Source organism: Sus scrofa, unplaced genomic scaffold (assembly GCF_000003025.6).
Source record: "Sus scrofa isolate TJ Tabasco breed Duroc unplaced genomic scaffold, Sscrofa11.1 Contig1206, whole genome shotgun sequence".
NCBI lineage: Eukaryota > Metazoa > Chordata > Mammalia > Artiodactyla > Suidae > Sus > Sus scrofa.
The window spans coordinates 503,351-524,652 of NW_018084833.1; the positions used below are offsets into that span (position 1 = coordinate 503,351).

Sequence of the window (21,302 nt, forward strand, 5' to 3'; positions counted from 1 at the left end):
CACGGTGGGCGGAGCGCCACCCCCGGGCCTGGCCGCGCCGTCCGGTGCTGCGGGACGCGCTGAGGGCCCGGAGCGGCCATGCGGGTTCCGAGTCCGAGCCCCAGCCCCAGCCCCAGCCCCGGCGCGGCGCGGCTCCCCCGACGGAGGCGGCGGGCGCGGGGCGCGCTCTGAGGCCTGGGGATGCGCCGCCGCCTCGACCATGGGCGCCGTCGCCTCCCGAAGGAGGGCGCTGAGGAGCGAGGCCATGTCCTCGGTGGCGGCCAAAGTGCGGTGAGTGCGGCGGGCGGATCGCCGGGGCCAGCGCTGCCCTCGCCCCAGTCCCCGCGGCGTCCTCCCTGCCGGCGCCCTGCCCCCACCTCCGTGCGGCTCCCCCCCCCCCCCAGGCTGTAGTGGGCGAGCTGCTCGACCTCACGACCCCCCCGCCCCCCGCCCCTGCACACACACACTGAGCCGCAGGGGCTGGACGGAAAGCAGACCTGGGCCCCGTCCGCAAGTCCGGCCCATGTGCACGGGGACTCAAGGGACCCTGGAACTGCGACTTGCCAGCCCTGGGCGTTCTGGGGTGGGATGGGAGTGCTTGCCGTGGGTGACCCCTGAGCCCTCCTTTGCCTGGGTGGGGGCGGGGAACCAGGGTGGGTGGCATGCCCTGACGGCGCACGCCGCTGTCCACCTCGCAGAGCAGCCCGAGCGTTCGGCGAGTACCTGTCCCAGAGTCACCCGGAGAACCGGAACGGTGCAGGTAGGGGCGCGTGAGCCTGCTCCAGGACGGTCTGTCCATAGCCCCCAGCCTAGAGGAGGGGACGCTGCCTCCTGTCCCAGCCAGGCCCAGCCCCTGTGTACCTTGCCGTGGGAGCAGGCGGCTGCTGCCCCACTGGGCTGGCTTCCTCGCATCCCCTGCCCTCCCTGGCCCAGAGCCCCAGGAGGAGCTCCGAGTCACTCATCACCATGGTACCCACCCAGCCTGGGCCGTTGGCATGGCAACAGGCCTCCTGGCACCCCCAGGGCTGGCACCACTGTTTCTGGGGCCAGCTGGCAGGGAGGAGGGGAGAAGTTGGCACTGGGCACGCGGGCGCGGTAGCAGGCTGGGAGGTGGCCTGTTTGTTCCTGCCCCCACCCCAGTCACCCACAGGTAGCACAGCCTGTCGCCCCCACACAGACGAGGGGCTTGGGGCCCCGACAGGAGCCGAGGTGTGAGCCTCTCCGGGAGCGCGCAGCTCGTGCACACCTCTTCCGAGGTTGTCAGGGCCTGGGGTTTGGTCCGTGGGGCCGGGGAACAGGTCCCTGCTAGGCGTTCCTTCCCTGCCTTCGGAGCCCAGGAGCCTGGGAGGGCAGGGCCGGCAGGCTGCAGGCTCACCTGGTGTCTCTCCCCCAGACCACCTGCTGGCTGACGCGTACTCTGGCCACGACGGGTCCCCGGAGATGCAGCCGGCCCCCCAGAACAAGCGGCGTCTCTCCCTCATCTCCAATGGCCGCTATGAGGGCAGCCTCCCGGAGGAGGCCGTCCGTGGGAAGCCGACCGGTGAGGGCCCCCAGCCCCGTGTGTACACCATCTCCGGGGAGCCCACCTTGCTGCCCGGCCCGGAGGCCGAGGCCATTGAGCTGGCCGTGGTGAAGGGGCGGCGGCAGCGGGAGCGGCACCCCCACCACCATAGCCAGCCCCTGCGTGCCAGCCCGGGCGGCAGCCACGAGGACGTCAGCAGGCCCTGCCAGAGCTGGGCAGGCAGCCGCCAGGGCTCCAAGGAATGTCCCGGATGTGCCCAGCTGGCCCCCAGTCCTTCCCCTCAGGCCTTTGGGCTGGACCAGCCGCCTCTGCCTGAGGCCACCAGCCGCCGCAAGAAGCTGGAGAGGATGTACAGCGTTGACCGCGTGTCTGGTGAGGGGCCCGTGGAGGGCGCGGGCAGGCGCAGGCAGGATGCCGGCGCTGGGGTTCACCGGCAGCCACCCCTGTGAGGCTTGGGCAGGTGCAGGGTGGCCAGGCTGAGGCCTGCAGGTGGAGTCCTGCTGCCACACCCGATGCCCCGTGGCCGGCCTCATGGCTGGCGGGAGTCTTGCCAGCACCAAGTTGTTCCAGGAGTGCTTCCCTGAGGAGGGAGCTGGGAGGGTCCTAAGGGTGGAGCAGGCGAGACCCACGGCTGAGTTGAAAGGCCAGGCTCCCTGCAGCGGTCCCGGGAGCAGCCCTGCCCTGGGGCCCACCAAGTGGGCTCCCATTCACAGGGGGGCACGGAGCTGGCAGGGCCTCCCCAGGACTGTCGAGTGGCACGGATGGCTGAGGAGCCCAGAGGCCTGCTGTGTCAGGAAGACATCTCCCGCGTTGCCGGGGTAGCCCCACGCCTCCTGGCGCTGAGGTCATCTCCGGAAGAGCAGAAGTCTAACTCGAGCGGAGCCGCCACGTCCTCTCAGGACGCCTCTTGAGCCTCCAAACCAGAACCCCAGCTGGGCATCAGGGCACAGGCCTAGGGGCGGGCAGTTCACCTCCATGACCTCATGCTCCCCTGAAGAACACGGGCCAGGAGTTGGGGCAGGGGTCGTGGTGAGAGGGCGAGTAAACTCGACCTCCGCCCACCCTGGGAAGGGGAGGCCTCCACCACGTCCTCCCGCAGGGGTCTGGGGAAGGGAGGCCTGCCCAAGCAGACACCAGAGCATCTAGCTGCAGAGAAGCCCCCGGGAGAAGCTGCCCTGTCCCTCCTGCTTAAAGGGAGACCGGTCAGTCCTCTCTCTGGGCACCCCGGAGGCAGGCTGTGCTAGGAACGCCCTTCAGCTGCGAGCAGCAGGGTGAAAGCCGAGCGAAGACGGGGTCACGAAGCCACTGAGCCAGCGCGGCTTGAACCGCTGAGCGGACCCCCGAGCCTGGTGGCCCTGTGCCGCCTCCCCGACCTGGACGGGGCTGGGGACCCTGGTGCTGTGCTTCCACTGGCCGTGGCGGATGCATTCCCTCTCCCCGACGGTGGGGGCGGGGGTGCAGACTCCGGAGCGCGAACCGCCCCAGGCAGTGCTCCTTGGCTTCCTCCAGATGACGTCCCCATCCGCACCTGGTTCCCCAAGGAGAACCTCTTCAGCTTCCAGACAGCCACCACAACTATGCAAGCGTGAGTCCCCCGGCCGTGCGCGGGGCCCGGGCTGGGGTGGCCTCTTCCTGCTGCTTGGCAACTGCTGCTGGCCCCTCTCCCGTCCTCTGAGCCCACCTGGGGGGCCGCTGCAGGGCAACCCCCGCTCGTGCCCGCGCTCTGCAGGGTCTGCCTGAACGCCTCAGTCTGAAGGCAGGCCGCCAACTCCCACTGCCGCCTCTGCCCTGTCCCTACGGCCCCTCCAGTCCGTCCATGCTGTCCTCTGGGGACCTGGCTGGGGGCTGCACCCTGCCCAGCTCTGCCCTCCCGCACGGCAGCCTCCTCTCCTGTGTTGCGGGTGCAGGCGAGTGATCACAGCTTCCCCGGGGCTGTGCTCTTTTCTTCACGCGTCCTGGTTCTGTCGGGGCGCCCTGCAGGGCGGCACTCTGGCCCGCAGCGTCCCCCACACGCTCCCCAGGAGAACAACGCCACCCGCCGGCTGCTGGGGCCACTACCTTTGCAGCTGGGCCCAGGCGTGGCAGGGCAGTCAGGCCCCTGTGGCCTGACCAGGTTACACCGTGGGCCATGGTGACCCCGGTGTCACTGCCCTTTCGAGGGCTGGCCTGCAGCGTAGGCAGCACTCTCCTTGCCTGCGGTGCCCGTGAGGGACCCTCCAAGTCAGTGACAAGAAGGACACTAACTGCAGGGGACGTGGGGGCCGAGGGTCTCTGCTCACTCTGTCTTCTCTCTCACGCTGTCCCTTCCCGCCACGACCCCAGCATCTCGTAAGTACCGTGTGGGACCTTGAGCCTGAGGGTACGCGGTTGTCCCCGGGGGACCCTCCCCACTCCGGAGTAGGTTGGGGCAGGCCGGGGACCTGGGCCGCGACTGAGAGCGCGCTGTGCCCCAGCGCGCGCAGAGGCCGCAGCAGGGCCTGCCGGGAGCTGGGCCAAGGACAGGACCAGGCCAGCCCGGACCCTCTGCCTGGCCCAGCGCCCTGGACGCCCCACTGGGCCCTGTGCTCGCGCCTCTGTCCCCACCTCTCCATCCCTCCTCCTGCCTGCGGCCCAGGGCAGTTCTGACTCGTGGCGGTTTCCCAGGGTGTTCAGGGGCTACGCGGAGAGGAAGCGCCGGAAACGGGAGAATGATTCCGCGTCTGTAATCCAGAGGTAGGGCCTGCCAGCCACTCGCCACCAGGGTCCGTCTCTTGTCTGTGCTGGTCTAGCCTGGGCCCACCCAGCCCAGCAGACCCCATGGGGGAAGGGCGGTGGCGACACTGGCCGGGCCCTGCTCTGGGGACGCGGCAGACAGGAAAGGCCATGTGGCCTGGGCCCCCAGGCCTGTGTTTTGGGGGTGCCTGGACTGCTGAACTGCAGCCAGCTGGCCCTTGAAGCCCAGAGCGGTGGGGTCAACAGCCAGCTTACACTCCCCAGGCACCACCTCTGAGATGGGTCTGGGAAGCATGTCTGTCCATCCAGGACGTGGGGCCTTGGCAGGGCACGGCATTCGGGGTGAAGGAGACCTGCTTGCCTCTGGGGTGGCCCAGGGACACAGCGGCGGGGGAGGGCATGTGCAGGCCCAAACCCACCTCGGGTGGTGTGGCCGATTGTGCTGGCCCAGCCACTGTGCGCTGGAAGCCGGAGCCGCGGACAGCTTGAGGGCAGGGAAGCTCTGGGCCTTCTGGGTGTGCCTGGGCCCAAGAAGGGAAGGGACGTGTGGGCAGCAGAGCCCGGGTACCTGAGTGCCCAGGGTCACGAGGGGGCAGTCCTGGGTGGGGGTGGCAAGAGGCGGCTTGGTTATGGGGCCTTTGTCCTGGAAGCCAGGGCCGCTCTGGCGGGGGCTCCACAGGAGAGGCTCGGGTGGGATTTGCCGTGGGAGAGCTGGGGCACCGTGAGGAGGGGCGGTGTCAGCCATCGAGGCCGCGAGCGGTGGGCAGCGGAGCGGGGCACGGGGCTGTGGCCCACCTCTCGGGGCCCTCACCAGACCCCCGACTTCCACCCCCAGGAACTTCCGCAAACACCTGCGCATGGTCGGCAGCCGGCGGGTGAAGGCCCAGAGTAAGACCCAGGAGCTGCGCGGGCGGTGGGCGGGCAAAGCTGCTCTTGGCCTGCGGGGCTTCGCGTGCTACTCTTGGCCCCCACCCAAACCCCCCAAGACCCTTGCAACGCCGGCCCTGCCTGCCTTGGGCCTCAGCCCCACTCCCACGCCCCCAGCCAGCCCCCACTGGTTCCTGTCCACCGCAGGTGGCTGCAGCCCCCTGCCCCCCGCCCTGACCCCCTAACAGGTTCTGCTCTCACTGCAGCGTTCGCCGAGCGGCGCGAGCGGAGCTTCAGCCGGTCCTGGAGCGACCCCACCCCCATGAAAGCCGACACTTCCCACGACTCCCGAGACAGTAGGTGCCCGGCACAGGCCGGCCCACCTCCCCTCAGAGGCTCCCCAGCCCCGCGATCCCACCACCCACCATGGGCAGCTAGGCTTTGCGCTTCTGCTGAGCCTCAGGTTATCCATCTGAGGGGGGCGCTCCTGTGCCTCTGATCTTCTGGGCAGGGGTAAGGGCTGCAGTTTGCCGGCTGCCCTTGGCCCATGTGCCGCCCTCACACTGGTGGCCTGAGGAGCAGGGGGCTGCAAAATCCAGCTCCCCCTTGGCCCAGGCGCCAGGCACGCCTGGCTGGAGCGGACAGCTTGCACCCCGGCTCCCACCAGCCTTCCTCCCCAGGCAGCACTGGCTCGTGGCAGCTGCCAGTCTCGCGGGGCTGGTGCAGACTTCAGCTGGGCTCTCTCACCCACCCCGGGAGGACCCACCGGAACATGGCTTGTTGGCTCTGTGCATCGCCCGTCTCTGGGGGCTGCAGCCAGACAGGAGGCACTGCAGATGGTCCTCAGCTCTGGTGACCCGTCCTGTCCTACAGGTGGTGACCTGCAGAGCTCACACTGCACCTTGGGCGAGGCCTTTGAGGACCTGGACTGGGAGACCGAGAAGGGCCTGGAGGCTGTAGCCTGTGACACTGAGGGCTTTGTGCCACCCAAGGTCATGGTGAGGCCCAGAGGCCCAAACAGGGAGGGGGGCAGGTCCCCAGGGGCTTCACCCGCAGTGGGGGGTGGTCTCTGCAGTGGGGGGGGTTCTCCTTGGGCTTCACCACGGGCTGCCCAGCAAGGGGGGGAGGGTCTCCCAGGGCTTCACCATGGGCTCCTCAGCCATGGGGGCAGGTTAGGTCCCTGAGGCCTCACCACCGGCTGCCCAGCAGTGGGCGGCTGCTCCCGGGGGCTCCTGCTGCCCTTGGTTCCAAAGCGACGGGGCCCTGAGCAGCCCCCACGTCGTCCCCAGCTCATCTCCTCTAAAGTGCCCAAAGCTGAGTACCTCCCCACCATCATCCGCAGAGACGACCCTTCCATCATCCCCATCCTCTACGTGAGTGCTGCCCAGCCTGCCGCGGGGCGGGGGGCGGGGGGCGCGGGCGGGCTGCCAGGGGCGGGGGGGCCCTCTGACACGGAGTGGCTTTTGTCTGTCCCAGGACCACGAGCACGCAACATTCGAGGACATTCTGGGTACGTGCCCCCAGCCTGGGGGCGGATCCTGGGGCGGGGCTGCAGACAAGCGGTGGGGGCCGAGGGGCAGCGCTCACACCCTCTCCTCTCCAGAGGAGATAGAGAAGAAGCTGAACGTCTACCACAAGGGGGCCAAGATCTGGAAGCTGCTGATTTTCTGCCAGGTAGGGCTCTGCCCCTCCGGCCCAGGAGCGGGGCTGGAGGATGGCGCCTCCCCGGCCCTTGGCATGTGTGCTCCTCGGGGGAGCAGCGGTTGGAGCCTCTGGTGCGAGGCCCCATCCAGCCAACCGCAGCCTCTTACAGGGCGGCCCGGGACACCTGTACCTGCTCAAGAATAAGGTGGCCACCTTTGCCAAAGTGGAGAAGGAGGAGGACATGATCCAGTGAGCAGGGGCCGCCCGCGGGCTGGGGGGCTGGGGGGCTGGCGGCAGCGTCTGCCGGCCCATGTCCCCGCTGGGGCCTCCCGTGGTGCCCCCGCCCCCGGGGCCTGGGCAGGAGGCCCCCTGTGACCACCTCTCCCCCACCAGCTTCTGGAAGCGGTTGAGCCGCTTGATGAGCAAAGTAAACCCAGAGCCGAACGTCATCCATGTGATGGGCTGCTACATTCTGGGGAACCCCAACGGGGAGAAGGTGAGGGGCCCCGAACCCCATCCCAGGCTGGGACCCCAGACCCGGGAAGAGAGCGGACGGAACCCCGTTTTTCTCCAGATTCCCTTCCCTCTTTTAATCCTCCCAGAGGCTCACCCTCCCCGTGCCTGAGCCTAAGCAGCTGGGGGGGGTGTCTGCTCCCCAACCCCTGTTCTCCTCGTCTCTCTCTTCTCTGCCCTGAACTCACAGCCACCCCCTCTTTGCAGCTGTTCCAGAACCTCAGGAGCCTCATGACCCCTTACAGGGTCACCTTCGAGTCCCCCCTGGAGCTGTCGGCCCAAGGTGAGCTCGCTGGCGTGGTCCTCGGCCGCGGGGTGGGTTCCGGGCCGGGGGTTGGGGGGGTGGCCTGAGCCCCAGCCTCGCCCCTTCTGCCTTCAGGGAAGCAGATGATTGAAACCTACTTTGACTTCCGACTGTACCGCCTGTGGAAGAGCCGCCAGCACTCGAAGCTGCTGGACTTTGAGGACGTTCTGTGAAGGGCAGGGCCGCTGCCTTGGACCGGCGACTGGGGCTCGGCTGCCGTGTGCGCCCAGTTCCATGTGGGTCCTGGTCTTCATGGCCACTTCAGGGCACCCTCCGACGCCGCTCAGGTTCCCTCCCAGGGGTCTGGTCCTCAACACAGCCCGGGTCACCGAGGCCACAGCCCCTGCGCCTGGGAGGAGCCTCATCCGTCACGGCCACCACGGCCGTGGAAGTTGGCCGGGCCTCGGCCTCGCCTGGAGGCTGCAGCACGGGGCGGCTCCTCTGTAGGTTCATAGAAATAAGTGCAATTTTCTACACGCCCGAGACAATTCCAAGGGAAGCAGCATGACTAGTGAACTAGTTAAGGGCTGCATTACTAGTTACGGCGTAGATCTCCCGGCTCAGCTCTGTGCCCCAGCTCCCCAGCCCTGCCGTATCTGATCACCAGCACCAGGGCGGCCCGTCTGCCCGGCTGGCTCCGTCGCTGGCCGAGTCCCTGATCGTCCGTGCTTGCGCTGCTCTCGCCGCCCCTGCTTCCCTGGCCTCAGGCGCACCGGCTCAGCACGGTGCCTGGGCAGCCACAGAGTGGGAGCGAGCCTTCCTTTGCTCAGAGGGCCACTGGGTCGAGTCAGGCCCTGCCTGCTCCCCAGCCTCCCGGGCCTGCCCGGCTCCCCACAGCTGTCCAGCTCAGCTTTTGGCGGCCGAGGTCCGAAGGCCTCTCCCAGCGCAAAGCCTGGGGTCTTGGTGGGAGCCTGCTGGGGCTGGGTCCCGGTGGCGAGAACCCTGCAGCACACTGCAGTGGGGGCCCGGGCCTGAAGGCTGGGCGGCTGGTGGGCTATGGGCTCACAGCCTTGCTGTGGCCTGGCGGGGGGCTCTCTTGTACATAGCTGGGGCTCGGGGGCTGGCCCCCCTTTGCAGAGCCTGGTGCCAGACACCCGGCTGTGCCCCTGGCCGAGGGGGCGGGGCTTGAGCCGGGCTCTGCACCACGTACGGCATCCCTTAGAGTGACCATTAAATCTGACCCTCCGCTGCGGCTGCCGCGTGGGTCTCCTCTCTCGGCGCCGTCTGCTACCTTCTGGGCCTGCTGGTCTGAGGTTGCTGCTGTGGTGGCGGCCTGGATTGGGGGGCCTGGGGCCGCCAGGCCTCTCCCACCTAGGGGACACTCTGTGAGAGGTCTGGGGATGGGGCTGTGAGGCTCCCAGACGGGGCCTGGGGAAAGCAGGTCCTTGGGATGGTCCTGCTGCGGGGGGCGGGGATGTGGTCTTGCGGAAGGGCCTGGTGGGGCCAGGAGATAAGAGCAGACACCCCGCCTCCTGCAGCCTCTGCCCCACTCCCAGGCATGGAGCGGGGCCACCCATTCCCCCGGGCCATTCTCTGCATGTGGTCAGCAGTGTGGCCACGGGGGGAGGCCAGGAAGTGACCACAGGACCAACTGGCCATCATGAGCCCCAGTCGTCCCCAGAAGTGCCCAGTGCCTCCCTCCCCCAGCATCCAGGCTGCTGTTGGGTCCATCCGGGCCTGACCGCCCTGGTGGCTCCTGGTCCAATTGCCTGTGGGCAGATCAGGAGGTGCCAGCTGGTACATCCAGGGCCACCAAAGGCTGAGGAGGGCAGGGGGCTACCAGTGGATGGTGTGTGTGACAGCTGGGAGGCTTGGGGTTCCAGGGACCTAGTGACTGGCAGCCCTTCGTGGGGTGAGCGTGCCAGCTGAGGGAAGGCACCCGGCCCTGCAGCCCCGAGCTGCCTCCAGGGTCTCGCGTGCGCTGAGGCAAGGAATAGAGGGGTTGTGCCTCTCAAAGAGATAAGCTTTTGGGGAGTTGGATTCAGTGCCGAATGCATACCTGCGTACTTTCCCCACCAAATCGTTCCTCGCAAGGTCACACGTGACCCAGGAGCCCTCTGCACACTCTCAGGTTCTGAGGCAGGAGGTGTCACCCTGCCCCCAGGTCCGGAGTCAGGGTGAAGCTGCCAGAATTTCTGTCTCAGTCAAGGCCTGCGCAGGCCAGGAGAGCTTGCCAGCGGGACCCGCCCGCCCGCATACCTGGTGCTTTGAGCGCGCGAGTACCATGTCGCCTGCAGTTCTGACCCCAGGACCGCCAGAAGCTTTGACTCGTGCCCCTGCTCACCCCGCCCCTGATTGGGACCTTGTAGTCGCAGGTCTGGGGCTGCTACAGCAAGTGTGCTCTGCCCACAGTCTATGGCTGGCCACAGTGGGGAGGGCTGAGTCCACCCACAGGAGGCGGCAGGCCTCGCGTCTGGTCACAGGCTTCCTTCTGTCATGGCCCGTGAGGGAGAAAAGACATCCAACCCAGAAGGCACCCCGAAACCAACCCGGCACAGCTGCGGAAGAGTACCAGGTGGTGAGAGGGGCACCAAGGCAGCTCAGGTCTGCGGCCTTTCCAGCACACCCTCCCCAGCGGAGCACGGGTGGCAGCAGCCGGGGGAGCTGGGGAAACGGGGTTCGCGACCGATGTGAGAGAGGGGATTAAGGTCCTTGACATGCAAAGAGTTTTTCTATAATGATGACAAGGAGGGAGAAGAAAAGGTGGGACCGGAACTCGCAGAGGAGGAAACGAGGCGGCTGACGGAGAGCCAGCACAGGGAGAGAGGCGCTTCCTCCCTGTTGGCTTGACCAAAAATGTAAAGGGACGTGGCGTGCCCTGTGCTGGTGACTGTGTGAGAAGGCCACGCCGATTGCTGTAGCCTTTTTGGAAATCCACCTGGCAATAGCTCTTAAGATATAGTTGGTGGACACGGAGCCAGCGCCTCCCCCCGGGCGTCTGCATGGAGGTTCTTGCCATTATTCGGGGCGAGGCCAGCTGCTGCGGACAGCGCCCGGGAAGCAGCTCGTGCAGCAGGCTCGTCGAGGGAGAAGCACGGCCGGGTCTGCCAGAGGCCCGAATGCTCTGTCTCAACTGATGAGGTGTGCCCCTCACCCACTGTGGCACAGACACCTCTAGAACTACCTGGAAGGCCAGGCCCGACGTCCAGACCGCACCCCCAGGGGACAGGGTGTGCACACCCTGGCCTACACGTCCCAGCTCAGCCCATGACCCCAAACAGCCACCCCCTGCCCTGGACATGTGCCCTAGAGGGACAGACCTCATCCTGGGGTGGACAGACGGGGCACTTCCGCTAGTCTAGAACCTTCCATCACCCTTAGGGGGAAACTCACAGCTCCACCGTTAGCCCTGCTTCTGGAAGGAACACGTGCCAACATCTTTCAGGAGGTCTGTGTCCCGGAAAGAGCCCCGCTTGCGTTTCCTAGGGAAGGGCCACCAAAGACCGGGATTAGGAAGGAGATCATCAGAGCCACAGCGGGAGGCTCCCCCCACTGGTCCCACCTCACGCAGCCGTCACCCGGACAGGGCCAGGAAGGGGGACCCTGCAGGGATCTGGGAAGTGCAGGAAAACCGCCTGCGAGGGTGTTTGAGCCCCTGGCCCTGTATCCAGGCCTGTGTGGACCCAACCGGCCCCCTCAGCAGCAGACCAGCCCATTCGCATACCCACCACCGGGGGTGCAGTTAGGCCCCAGCATTCTGCACTGGATGGAGGCAAGATCCCAGCTCTCAGCATGGCACACAAAGTAGTCCAGGCCTGAAGAACCATGAAAATCCGGCATGCGGGGCACGGGCCAGCAGGCGGCAAGCAAGAGAAGGCAGGCATTGAGATGATCTGACGAACGCCTGGAAGAGCCTTTGTGAAAATGCTGATGTGACCTAAAATGACACAGCCGCTGGTCATGTACCAGCAAGAGCTGGAATTCGGGACAAGCAACCTAGTACGAGCCACACGTGAGTGCAGACAAAGGAAACTCTCTCGCAGAGGGCAACGGCGAGTGGGGGCCTTTCTAAGCAGAGTCCGCTGGAGGCAGCTGGGCTTCGAGTGGCTGAGCTGTTGCTGAGCAGCGAGACGTCCTCCAGCTGGGCAGTAGGCAGTACCCCTCCCCTTAGATCTGCAACCGAGGCCACACAGTAGCAGGGGAGAGCTCCCACTTCTGGCCTCCTCTTAAATAAAATTTCTGTTGATTAATTTTTACATTCCCCACCCCCTTTTATTTTCTGGCCAAGCCTGGGGCGTGCCAAAGTTCCTGGGCCAGGGTGGAACCCACTGGATCCTTGACCTGCTGCATGAGGGATCTCCCCACATTTCTCCCCTGAGATCAAGATTTTTCTCTCTGGAGTTCCCATCACACGTGGCGCAGCAGAAACGAATCCGAGTAGGAACCATGAGGTTGTGGGTTCGATCCCTGGCCTTGCTTGGTGGGTTAAGGACCTGCGTCATGAGCTATGGTGTAGGTCACAGATGCGGCTCAGATGGCAAGTTGCTGTGGCTGTTGTGTAGGCCAGTAGCTACAGCTCTGATTCGACCACTAGCCTGGGAACCTCCATATGCCTCGGGTGTGGCCCTAAAAAGCAAAAAAAGAAAAAGAAAAAGATTTTTCTCTGAAAGCATTGCTTATCAATAGCTGTTTTCCAGATTCATTAACCTTTTCGTCCCTCCATGCCAGGGAGGACGTTTCCTGGGGACGTGTCCCCAATGGAGAGGCGTGTGCGCCACAGGGAGACCTATGGGGGTCACATCCGAGTAACAAGTGGGGGGGGTGCTCTCAGGGTTTCCCTTCAGGGCCTGTCTTAGAACAGCGGCAATGGCAAGAGCACCTCAAAGCGGAAAGAATCCAGCACTTCCGGAAGGCACACCGCACGAATAACCATGAAGCAGCAACTGATAAACCTTTCCCCGAAACAGACAAACTTGGAAGGCTTCATATTTTTTTAAGATTTTGTTTTTTCTATCACAGTCGATTTACCATGTTCTGTCAATTCCTGCTGTACAACAAAGTGACCCAGTCATAGGCATTCTTTTTCTCACTTGCTCCTCCATCACGCTCCATGCTAAGGGACTGGATAGAGCTCCCTGGGCTACGCAGGGTCTCATTGCTCATCCACTCCAAAGGCAGGAGTTTGCATCTGTCAACTCCAGACTCCCAGTCCATCCCACTCCCCCTCCCTCTCCTTCAGCGAGTCTGTTCTCCAAGTTGAGTTTGTTTCTTTTCTGTGGAAAGGCTCATCTGTGCCGTATGTTAGATTCCAGATATAAGTGGTGTCATATAGTGCTTGTCTTTCTCTTTCCGACTGATTTCACTTAGTGTGAGAGTCTCTAGTTCCATCCATGTTGCTGCAAATGGTATTATTTTTTTCTTTTTTATGGCTGAGTAGTATTCCATTGTGTGTGTGTACATCTTCTTCATCCATCCATCTGCTGATGGACATTTAGGTTGTTTCCATGTCTTGGCTTTTGCGAATAGTGCTGCTGTGAACACAGGGGTGCATGTATTATTTTGAATTCAACTTTTGTCCAGATATATGCCTAAGAGTGGGATTGTTGGATGATATGATACTTCTACACTTAGTTTTCTGAGGTACCTCCATACTGTTTTCCATAGTGGTTGTGCCGTTAAAAACTTTTTTTTTTTTTTTTTTTTGTCTTTTTGTCTTTTGTTGTTGTTGTTGTTGCTATTTCTTGGGCCGCTCCCACGGCATATGGAGGTTCCCAAGCTAGGGGTTGAATCGGAGCTGTAGCCACCGGCCTACGCCAGAGCCACAGCAACGCAGGATCCGAGCCACGTCTGCGACCTACACCACAGCTCACGGCCACGCCGGATCGTTAACCCACTGAGCAAGGGCAGGGACCAAACCCGCAACCTCATGGTTCCTAGTCAGATTCGTTAACCACTGTGCCACGACGGGAACTCCCTAAAAACTTTTTAATTTGGAGCTAAATGTTTATCAATAATATAGCAATTAAGTTACAAATTCAGACCATGAATTTGGATAAGAGGTGAGTCAGGTAGTAGTCCAGATGAAAGGAGAGACGTGTATGAATTTGAAACCTAAAAGGCGTCATCCATTCAGTTCCGTGGCATCTCTGCTTCCGGGTCACCAGACGGTGTGCAGCTCCGTCGACGGTGGGTGCTTTGCCAGGTGTGTCAGTTGGCAGCACGGGTGGGTTAGCAGTGGCTGAGTAGTGGGGTCTTGCCAGTGGGGTGGAAGGGAGTCCTTCCGGAGGCGTCTTCTCCAAAAGACAAAGTCTCTGGGTGGCAGGTGTGATCCTTGGGCTCCTCGGCTCCCGGGAGCGCCCGGCGAGCAGACGGCCCTCCCAGAGCGGGACCGTTTCCAGCAGGAGCTCTCAGGCCTTCAGGATGAGGAGGAACAGCTCCCTTCGCCCGCGGGTCAAAAGAGGCCCATCTCGAGGGAGTGGCTCTGGGAGGGAGGGAGAAGGGTACGTGGCGATGCTTTGGGCCACCGTGGGGCGGGGGGAAGGGGTCTCTGTAAATCCTGCCAGGTGGGAGTTTCTCTGTAAATCCTGCCAGGTGGGAGTTTCCCTGTAAATCCTGCCGGGTGGGAGTTGGTGGTGCCAGTGGTGCATTCAACGGAGCCTGCAGCCTGGGGCCAGAGAGGCGGGAAAGTGCAAAGCCCCCCAACAGGGGAGCCTCGTCGAAGTCGGGGACCCGTACAGTGGTCCCCCCGTCACGGGGAAGTTTGAGGGGGGCCCTCAGGGAAGGATACTCCTTTCTAACAAAGGGTTGGCCTCGGAAGAAGCGGCGGCCTGTGCACAGGGGACACGTTGGTCCGGTGAGAAAACGTACAGCGCGAGGTAGCCCAGACTCGGACCCACGGTGGCCTCCAGGGCTCGCGAGGCGGTGCGGAGGGTCTGGGAGCCAAGGGCCCCTCTGTTCGGTCCAGGTTTGTCCTCCAGTCGCGGGGCTTGTCCCCATACTTGCGAGCAAAAGCGTCGTTTTGCCACCTCTTAGGTTTTCTGTTAGCATGTTACGCTGCGTTGAACCCTGTGCCCTTAAAACTCTGTCCGTGTGTCTTGATGTCAAGAGTCTGAACAAGGCATGGCCAGCATTGTTTGATAGTGAAATTTAAGTGTTTTTTTTTTTTCTTTTTAAAATTTATATTTATTTTTTGTCTTTTTTGTCTTTTTAGGGCTGCACCTGCGGCATATGGAGATTCCCAGGCTAGGGGTCTAATCGGAGCTGTAGCTGCCGGCCTACACCACAGCTCACGGCAATGCTGGATCCTTAACCCACTGAGCAAGGGTGGGGATTGAACCGGAAACCTCATGGTTAGTTTCCACTGCACCACAACAGAAACTCTGAAATTTAAGAGTTAATAAAATAGTGTGCCTATAAAAAAAATGTCTGGGAGCAGAGCAGAGAGGTTTCTCTGGATCGTATTTTGGACAAGTGGGCAGGCAAGGGGACGCTTTTTGTGGCCTTATTAATAATATTTCCACCAGTGCTGGTTCGTGGAGGCTGTCGTTCTGTCAGTGGACCTGTGGTTTAATGCAGGTGCACTGGAGAGAAGAGGGAGTCTTAGAATTTCTTTTTTTTTAGGGCCGCACCTGCGACGTATGGATGTTCCCAGGTTGGGGGTCAAACTGGAGCTACAGCTGCTGGCCTGCACCACAGCCACAGCAACGCCAGATCTGAGCCACGTCTGCGACCTGCACCCCAGCTCACGGCAGCGCCAGATCCTCAACCCCCTGAGTGAGGCCAGGGATCGAGCCTGCATCCTCACGGTCCTGGTGGGTTTGTTAACCCCGTGCCGTGACAGGAGCTCGGGAGTCTTAGAATTTCTAATGGGCCGGACTGTTCTTTGGCCCAAACTAGCATTCTCTCCTTTTTTATCGAACCAGCAGTGACTAGGTTTCCAGTATTGTCTTTGCTTTTCTGGGGCCAATTATTGCGCATTTCTAGTCAATTTTTCCAGATTGTCGTCGTGGGCAGCTCTTTGGGCCGCCACAGAAGTCTGGCCGTTGGCGCCTTTGGGAGCAGCGTTTGGGGCAAACATCAGTGAAGTGGTTTTCGTCGGCCTCCGGGAGTCGGGTCTGGAACCCGGGGTCTTAATTATCGCCTGAGCGGCTGCCAGGAGTATGGCGTCTATTCGATTTGGACGTGAGAGCCACTTTTAATCTTTCCCCCATTGCAGGTAAGGAAACCACTGTTTCCACAGCATCCCAAGGTCGCGGGCTCCCCGACAGGCACACTGGCTGTTGGTGTAAATGTGCCAGTTTGGCCCTTGGCTAAAGTACAGGCCTGAGCGAGAGCACACCATTCAGCCTGTTGGGCCAACGTAGCCCAAAGTCAGGACGTGGCGACATCCAGAGGCGGTGGAGCCGCTCCCCAGCGCAGCGTTCAGCACTGTCACCCTCAGTAGGCAGGGCCAGCAAAGCATGGCAGATCCGTGGGGGCAGAGGGTCCTGTGAGCCACGGCGGGAGGCAGGAGCTGGTCTGGCCATGGTGGGCAGTGGCGAGGGGCTTCCCCAGAGACAGAGGGGCGAGGCGCAGGGCTGAGGGGCTCACCACGGGAGAGTTCGGCGAGGACCTGTCAGCGGCAGGACTTTGTAGGAGGCGGGCCACTCACCGAAAAGTGCGGGCTGTGCTGAGACCTCGGGAGGGCTGTGCTGCCGGAGCGCAAAGCTGGCTGGAAGGGTCCCCTGACTATGGCCCAGTGGCCTTAACCAGAAGGGCAGTGGCAGGGATGGCTCTGAGACAAGGGGGGTCCCCGGGCCTCAGGGTCCAGCTGTCGGCTGCAGCACTCCATGGCTCGCGGACGGTCCTGTGTTTGGGGGCGACTCCTCCACGGGCGCCCCCTTCCTTCTCACATACGAAGAGGGAAAGGGAAGCTGTTGCGAGGATGCCAAGGGCAGGGCCTTGCTACGGTTTCTTCGAGGCTCAGAGAGTTGCCATCTTGATCTCTCCAAACAACGGGGTTGGGTTTGCTCATTTTTTTCTTTAACTACAAAATTTTTTTTTTGCTTTTTAGGGTCACACCCGTGGCATTACGGAGATTCCCAGGCTAGGGGTTGAATCAGAGCTGCAGCTGCCAGCCAATACCTCAGCCATGGCAACGTGGAACCCAAGCCACGTCTCAGACCGACACCACAGCTCACGGCAACGTGGGATCCCCAACCCACTGAGCAAGGCCAGGGATCAAACCTGCACCTTCATGGATACTAGTTGGATTCGTTTCCCCTGTGCCATGAGGAGAACTCCAGCTTCGCTCATTTTAAACGGAGCATTAGGAGCTGGGCCATAAGAGAGAAATTTGGAATTTGACGTTGACAGCAGCCAGCTAGCCAGAGAAAACCTCCCAACTGGGGGGTTTTAGGTTTGGGGGGGTTCAAGACGCATGAAGGCTGCCCAGACCCCCTTGTGGTCCTTGTTCTGAAATCGCTTTTGCCCGAAATACCCACGCGGAGTTTGAGCGTCAACATCTTTTCCTTAAAGAGTTTCTGTCCCTTTAAGACCAAAAGTTTTGACAGGTGGATACTGTCTTCCTACGAAGAGGTTTGAGAAGGAGAGCAGAGCAGCAAAGCGTCTATGTCACTGGCCCCCGAACAAAGTGGTGGCTCGAGGCACCCGCCCTGTGCAGCTGAAAGTCCACGGGTACGTTTGTAGTCCGCCCTCAGCACCTGTGGTGCTGCGGTTCTCAGCCGTGCAGCCGAGTCGTGCCGTGGCATTTACTGGAAAAGGTGCATGTGAGTGGACCTGTGCAGTTCAGTCCCTTGTTGTTCGAAGGCCGAGTGTATATTGTAGCAATGTCAGGCCTGCAAGACCTTTGTGTCCCCCAAGTCAGCTTTCCGGATTTGTGTTAAGGGATTTTCTGCGAAACCTGGGGCATTACTGTCCTGGTGTATCGTCACCCCTCCAGGTGGAGGCAGAAAGGTACTGGCTGGCCTCATCAGCTGGAGTGGTGACGCGTGCCCTGCGCAGATCAGCTGTGGTGGAGTGGGCGCTCTCGGTGGGACTGGATGCTGTGGGGCTCGGGGGTTAGCAGTGCACTTAGCGCTTGGACATCCTGCACGAGCGTCCATCCCCAGCCACCGGGCCGGCTCACGGGTTAGGCAGGAGGGTTGCAGGAAGGAGTGCAAGGGGCCCTGAGGCCTGCGTCACAGGAGGCTCGTCGGAGTCGTGGCGCAAGCCTGAACTGTGTTGTCTTCGAAGGCTGAGGCAAGGCTGCTGATTGCTTGGCGGAGTTCTCTAGCCAGCGAACCAGCCTCCTGCCAAAAGTTGGAGGTTGTTCTTCTACATCCCGTTCAGGACGTTCCCATCAGGCACGTCTCATCCAATGTCCGGCTTGATCTCCATCAACAAGCATGCGGACTGACGCAGACCTGAGGAGCCGAGCAGGTGGGTTGGATAATGACGTGAAATTCCTTGGCAAACCTGCGGGGTCCTCGCTGACTTTAGGACGCTCTGTAACTGGGACTCCCAGGAGCACAAGAAACGTGGGGTTTGTTTGGCCCTCAGAAGATTTCATTTTAAGGGGTAGGTTTGGTAGGTGCAGAGGAGGAGGGAGTTGGGAGAGGTTTAGGGGAAGGGAAGTTCAGTGAGAGAATCAGAATCCGAAAGAGGAAGTGGGGGCCCAGAGGAGGAGGAGGCGGCGGAGGCAGTGCAGAAGGAAAGGAGGCAGCGGCCCAGGTGGGGCCGTAGACAGGGACTCAGGAGGTGGGGGCGGGAGAGGACCCAGAGGCCATTTAGCTTCTCTTCAGTTGTTTGCCTCGGTTAATTTAAAAATTGCATTCCGCTGAGAGGCAATTTTAGAAATCTTGATAATGTTTGGAAGCCTCAAAATACCAATCAAAATAGGAATCCCTTTAGTTTTGAAAATAGTAGAGCCCTGGGGCTTTCCAACTCATCTTTAAGAATAATAAGTTTGGGAAATTCAGATTTTACCCATAACGGCCATCTGCGCTCTACATGACTTTTCTTAAGCTAGTTCATTTATTGAAAAGGCGCATGAATGAAGACTACAGTTTTTAAACGTTAAACTGCCTGGGGTCTGTCAACTTAAAAAAAACGCACAACCTAAAAGTTGAGAGTTAAGTATTATTTGAGGCAAAATGAGGGCTGTAGCCTGGGAGGCAGCACTTCAGAGAGCTCTGAGAAACTGCTCCAAAGAGGCAGGAGAAGGTCAGTAAGTGTGTGATTGGTGTGTGATTTGGGCAAAGGGGGAGGTACCAGCAACCAAGCACACAGTTTGCAGAAAGTTGCCTCTGGTCTCATGAAGGTCACTGCTGTCAGGAGGAGCAAATGTCACCATGGATTTTAGTGCTTTTCTGGAGACAAGAAGAGGCACGAATTGGGCTCATAAAATCTTCTCCTGAAAATACCTAACCGAAGGCCTGTCCTGCTGGTTTCCCGAGAGCACAGAGGGCCTCACTGCTCTCACCCTGTGCTCCTTTCAGGGGGCATTGTGGGTCAGCAGCTGCAGTGGCTCATGATGCAATCTCTGTAGAGGCAGATGGCAAGTGCCTATCTTCAGGTCACAGGTCCCTGAAGGAAGCAGGGGGTGCACTCTCAAAGCATTTAGATGGGAATTCCTGCTGTGGCAAGTTGGGATCAGAGGCATCTCTGGAATGCTGGGACACAGGTTTGACCCCGGCCCAGCATGTTGGGTCAAGGGTCTGGCTTTGCCGCAGCCGCAGTGTAGGTGGCACCTGTGGCTCTGATCTGATCCCTGGCCTGGGAACTCCATATGCTGTGGGGTGGCCAAAACAAATAAACAAACAGACAACAAGAGCAACAACAAAACATATAGGTGCCTGGACCCCTCTTTTCAGAGGTTTTGCTCTGAAGCAAAGGAAAAAAATTTCCTAAATGGCACAGTTCCAATAGCAAGAGTGAGGTTCCGAAGGAACTTAGCAATTCAGTTTCAGTAGGAACAGCCTGGTTTCAAGAGTCAGGCCAAAATGCCAAACGAGTACTCTTAGTAACAACAAAGCCTTTAAAGAGAGGATGAAGCCTTCCAAAAGACAGATCTCAAATAAAGCCTAGAGACATCAAAATACAGAAGAGTAAAGCTTGAATCCTGGAGAAAAGTTACCCTCAAGCTCCAGGGTCAGCAAGAAAGCTGAGCGCAATACCCTCTGCAAGTCCAGACCTCTTTGCTCACTGCCTGGTTGTTACCAAGGGTCTTCTCCAGATCCCACTTCTGACACCAAGTAATGTTGACCTAAAAATGATAAAACAGCCAGTTATTTTACCAGCAAAAAAGGGTTTCTTTGGAAACATCAAAGAATTGCAATTCAGGGTATGCAATCTATGAGCCACAAATAAGTCTGGAGAACAAAGAAGAGCTTTCTTTTATAGAGGAGAAGGGGGAGTTGGGAAGGGGTATTTTGAGGCAAGAATCCATTGTAGGAAGCTGGGAGTTCAAAGTGCAGTGACTTGTCATTGGCTGGTCCGTTGCCAGACAGGGAGAAAACCTTCCTCCTGCTGGATGTGCAAAGGTGCGTGTCTTCCTGCCGGGTCTCCAGCTGAGGTTGCGTGGTAAGGCGTGAGACCTCCCAAATCCATTTAAAATGAGGGATTTTTAAATTAATTGTCACAAAGCCGTTGTGAGCACCTAAACCAAATATAGAAAAATAGAAAGTACCAGCAAAGAAACAGAAGCTATGGAAGAAACACATGGACATTTTAGAACTGAAAAACACAGTAAGTAAAACAAACCCTCACTGGACAGACTTGAGATGACAGAGGAAAGAATCAGTGAACGAGAAGATAGATCAATAGATATTATCTAATCTGGACAGTGAAAAAGGCTGAAAAAATATCTAGCAGGGCCTCAGGAACCTGTGGGAACAATAGAAGGTCTAACATTTTGTCTTTAGAGTTCTAGAAGCAGAGGAAAAATGTACAATGCTGAAAACATATTTGCAATGCAGACTGAAAAGACCCTGTGTTTAGCAAAAGATATGTATGTACAGATGAAGAAACCCAGCCAATTCCAAATAGGATAAACCCAAAGAAATCCACTCTCAGACACATCATAAGCTGCTAAATACTAAAGACAAACAAAAATCTTGAAAGCAGCAAGAGAGAAATGTCAGCTTACCTGTAAATGAGCTTCACTTCACATGGCAATTGATGAGTTTGCTAGGCCTGCCTACAAAGCACCATAGCCCCAGCAGCTCAAAGAACAGAAATTTAGTCTCTCCTCCTAGAGGTGGAATTACAAGATCAAAGCACTAGCAGTGTTGGTTTCTCCGGAGGCCTGTCCCTGGGCTGTGGACAGCCATCTTCCCCCTGTCCTCACAGGGTCTTCCCTCTGCGTGGGCGTGCACGTGCGTGCCTGCGTGCGTGTGTGCCCGCGTGCGTGTGTGCCCACGTGTGTCCTAATCTTCTCTTACAAAAACCAGCCAGTGGATGGGGGCCCAACCCATTAACCTCATTTCACCTTAACTACCTCTAGAAAGTCCTGTCTCCATAGTCACGCTCTGAGATGTGGGGGTTGGGACTTTATCATAAGAATTAGGGTCACCACTTAGCCCATAACACAGTGACTTTCTCAACAGATCTCATGGAGGCCAGAAGGAATGGGCACAATAATTTTCAAGTGTTGAAGGAAAAGAACTGTCATGCCCACCCCGAATTCTATATGCAGCAACGTAGCCTTCAGGGTGACGGTGAAACAAAGACAGTCTAAGACGAAGGAAAATGCAGAGCGTTTGCAGACAGCAGGCTTGCTCTAAAAGGACCATGAAAGGAGCCTCTTCAGATAGAAGTCGAACGACACAAAAGGACATCTGG

General features: G+C 60.0%; 2 protein-coding genes across 13 annotated transcripts in view; one reads left to right on the plus strand and one right to left on the minus strand.

The window, feature by feature from the left end:
- NSMF (NMDA receptor synaptonuclear signaling and neuronal migration factor) lies at nt 1-8,733 on the plus strand. 12 transcript variants are annotated; one of them, XM_021081085.1, is made up of 16 exons: nt 1-270; nt 678-739; nt 1,373-1,873; nt 3,011-3,086; nt 3,824-3,829; nt 4,145-4,213; nt 5,049-5,101; nt 5,347-5,436; nt 5,954-6,078; nt 6,370-6,453; nt 6,557-6,590; nt 6,684-6,754; nt 6,894-6,973; nt 7,118-7,220; nt 7,445-7,520; nt 7,617-8,733. In XM_021081085.1, the coding sequence occupies exons 1-16, from the start codon at nt 200-202 to the stop codon at nt 7,712-7,714; spliced, it is 1,599 nt and encodes a 532-aa protein (XP_020936744.1). In that variant the 5' UTR covers nt 1-199; the 3' UTR covers nt 7,715-8,733. The 12 variants fall into 12 exon arrangements, with proteins under 12 accessions (XP_020936744.1, XP_020936746.1, XP_020936745.1 ...); XM_021081087.1 differs by lacking the exon at nt 4,145-4,213 and having other exon boundaries at nt 7-270; XM_021081086.1 differs by lacking the exon at nt 3,824-3,829 and having other exon boundaries at nt 7-270.
- The window catches only part of LOC106507765 (translation initiation factor IF-2-like), a 26,139-nt gene continuing 12,938 nt past the window's right edge, over nt 8,102-21,302 (minus strand). Inside the window, exons 4-5 of the mRNA XM_021081245.1 lie at nt 11,206-19,725; nt 8,102-10,963 (exon numbers count right to left, since the gene is read on the minus strand). Coding sequence (XP_020936904.1) covers nt 8,102-9,058 — 957 coding nt within the window. The 5' untranslated portion in view covers nt 9,059-10,963; nt 11,206-19,725. The remainder of the gene's footprint in view (nt 10,964-11,205; nt 19,726-21,302) is intronic.

Excerpts from the sequence above, each read along its gene's own strand:
- NSMF (XM_021081082.1), top strand. The coding sequence starts at position 200 with ATGGGCGCCGTCGCCTCCCGAAGGAGGGCGCTGAGGAGCGAGGCCATG. Across the intron at positions 271-677 it reads TCGGTGGCGGCCAAAGTGCG|AGCAGCCCGAGCGTTCGGCG; the intron begins GTGAGTGCGGCG and ends TCCACCTCGCAG. Across the intron at positions 740-1,372 it reads GGAGAACCGGAACGGTGCAG|ACCACCTGCTGGCTGACGCG; the intron begins GTAGGGGCGCGT and ends TCTCTCCCCCAG.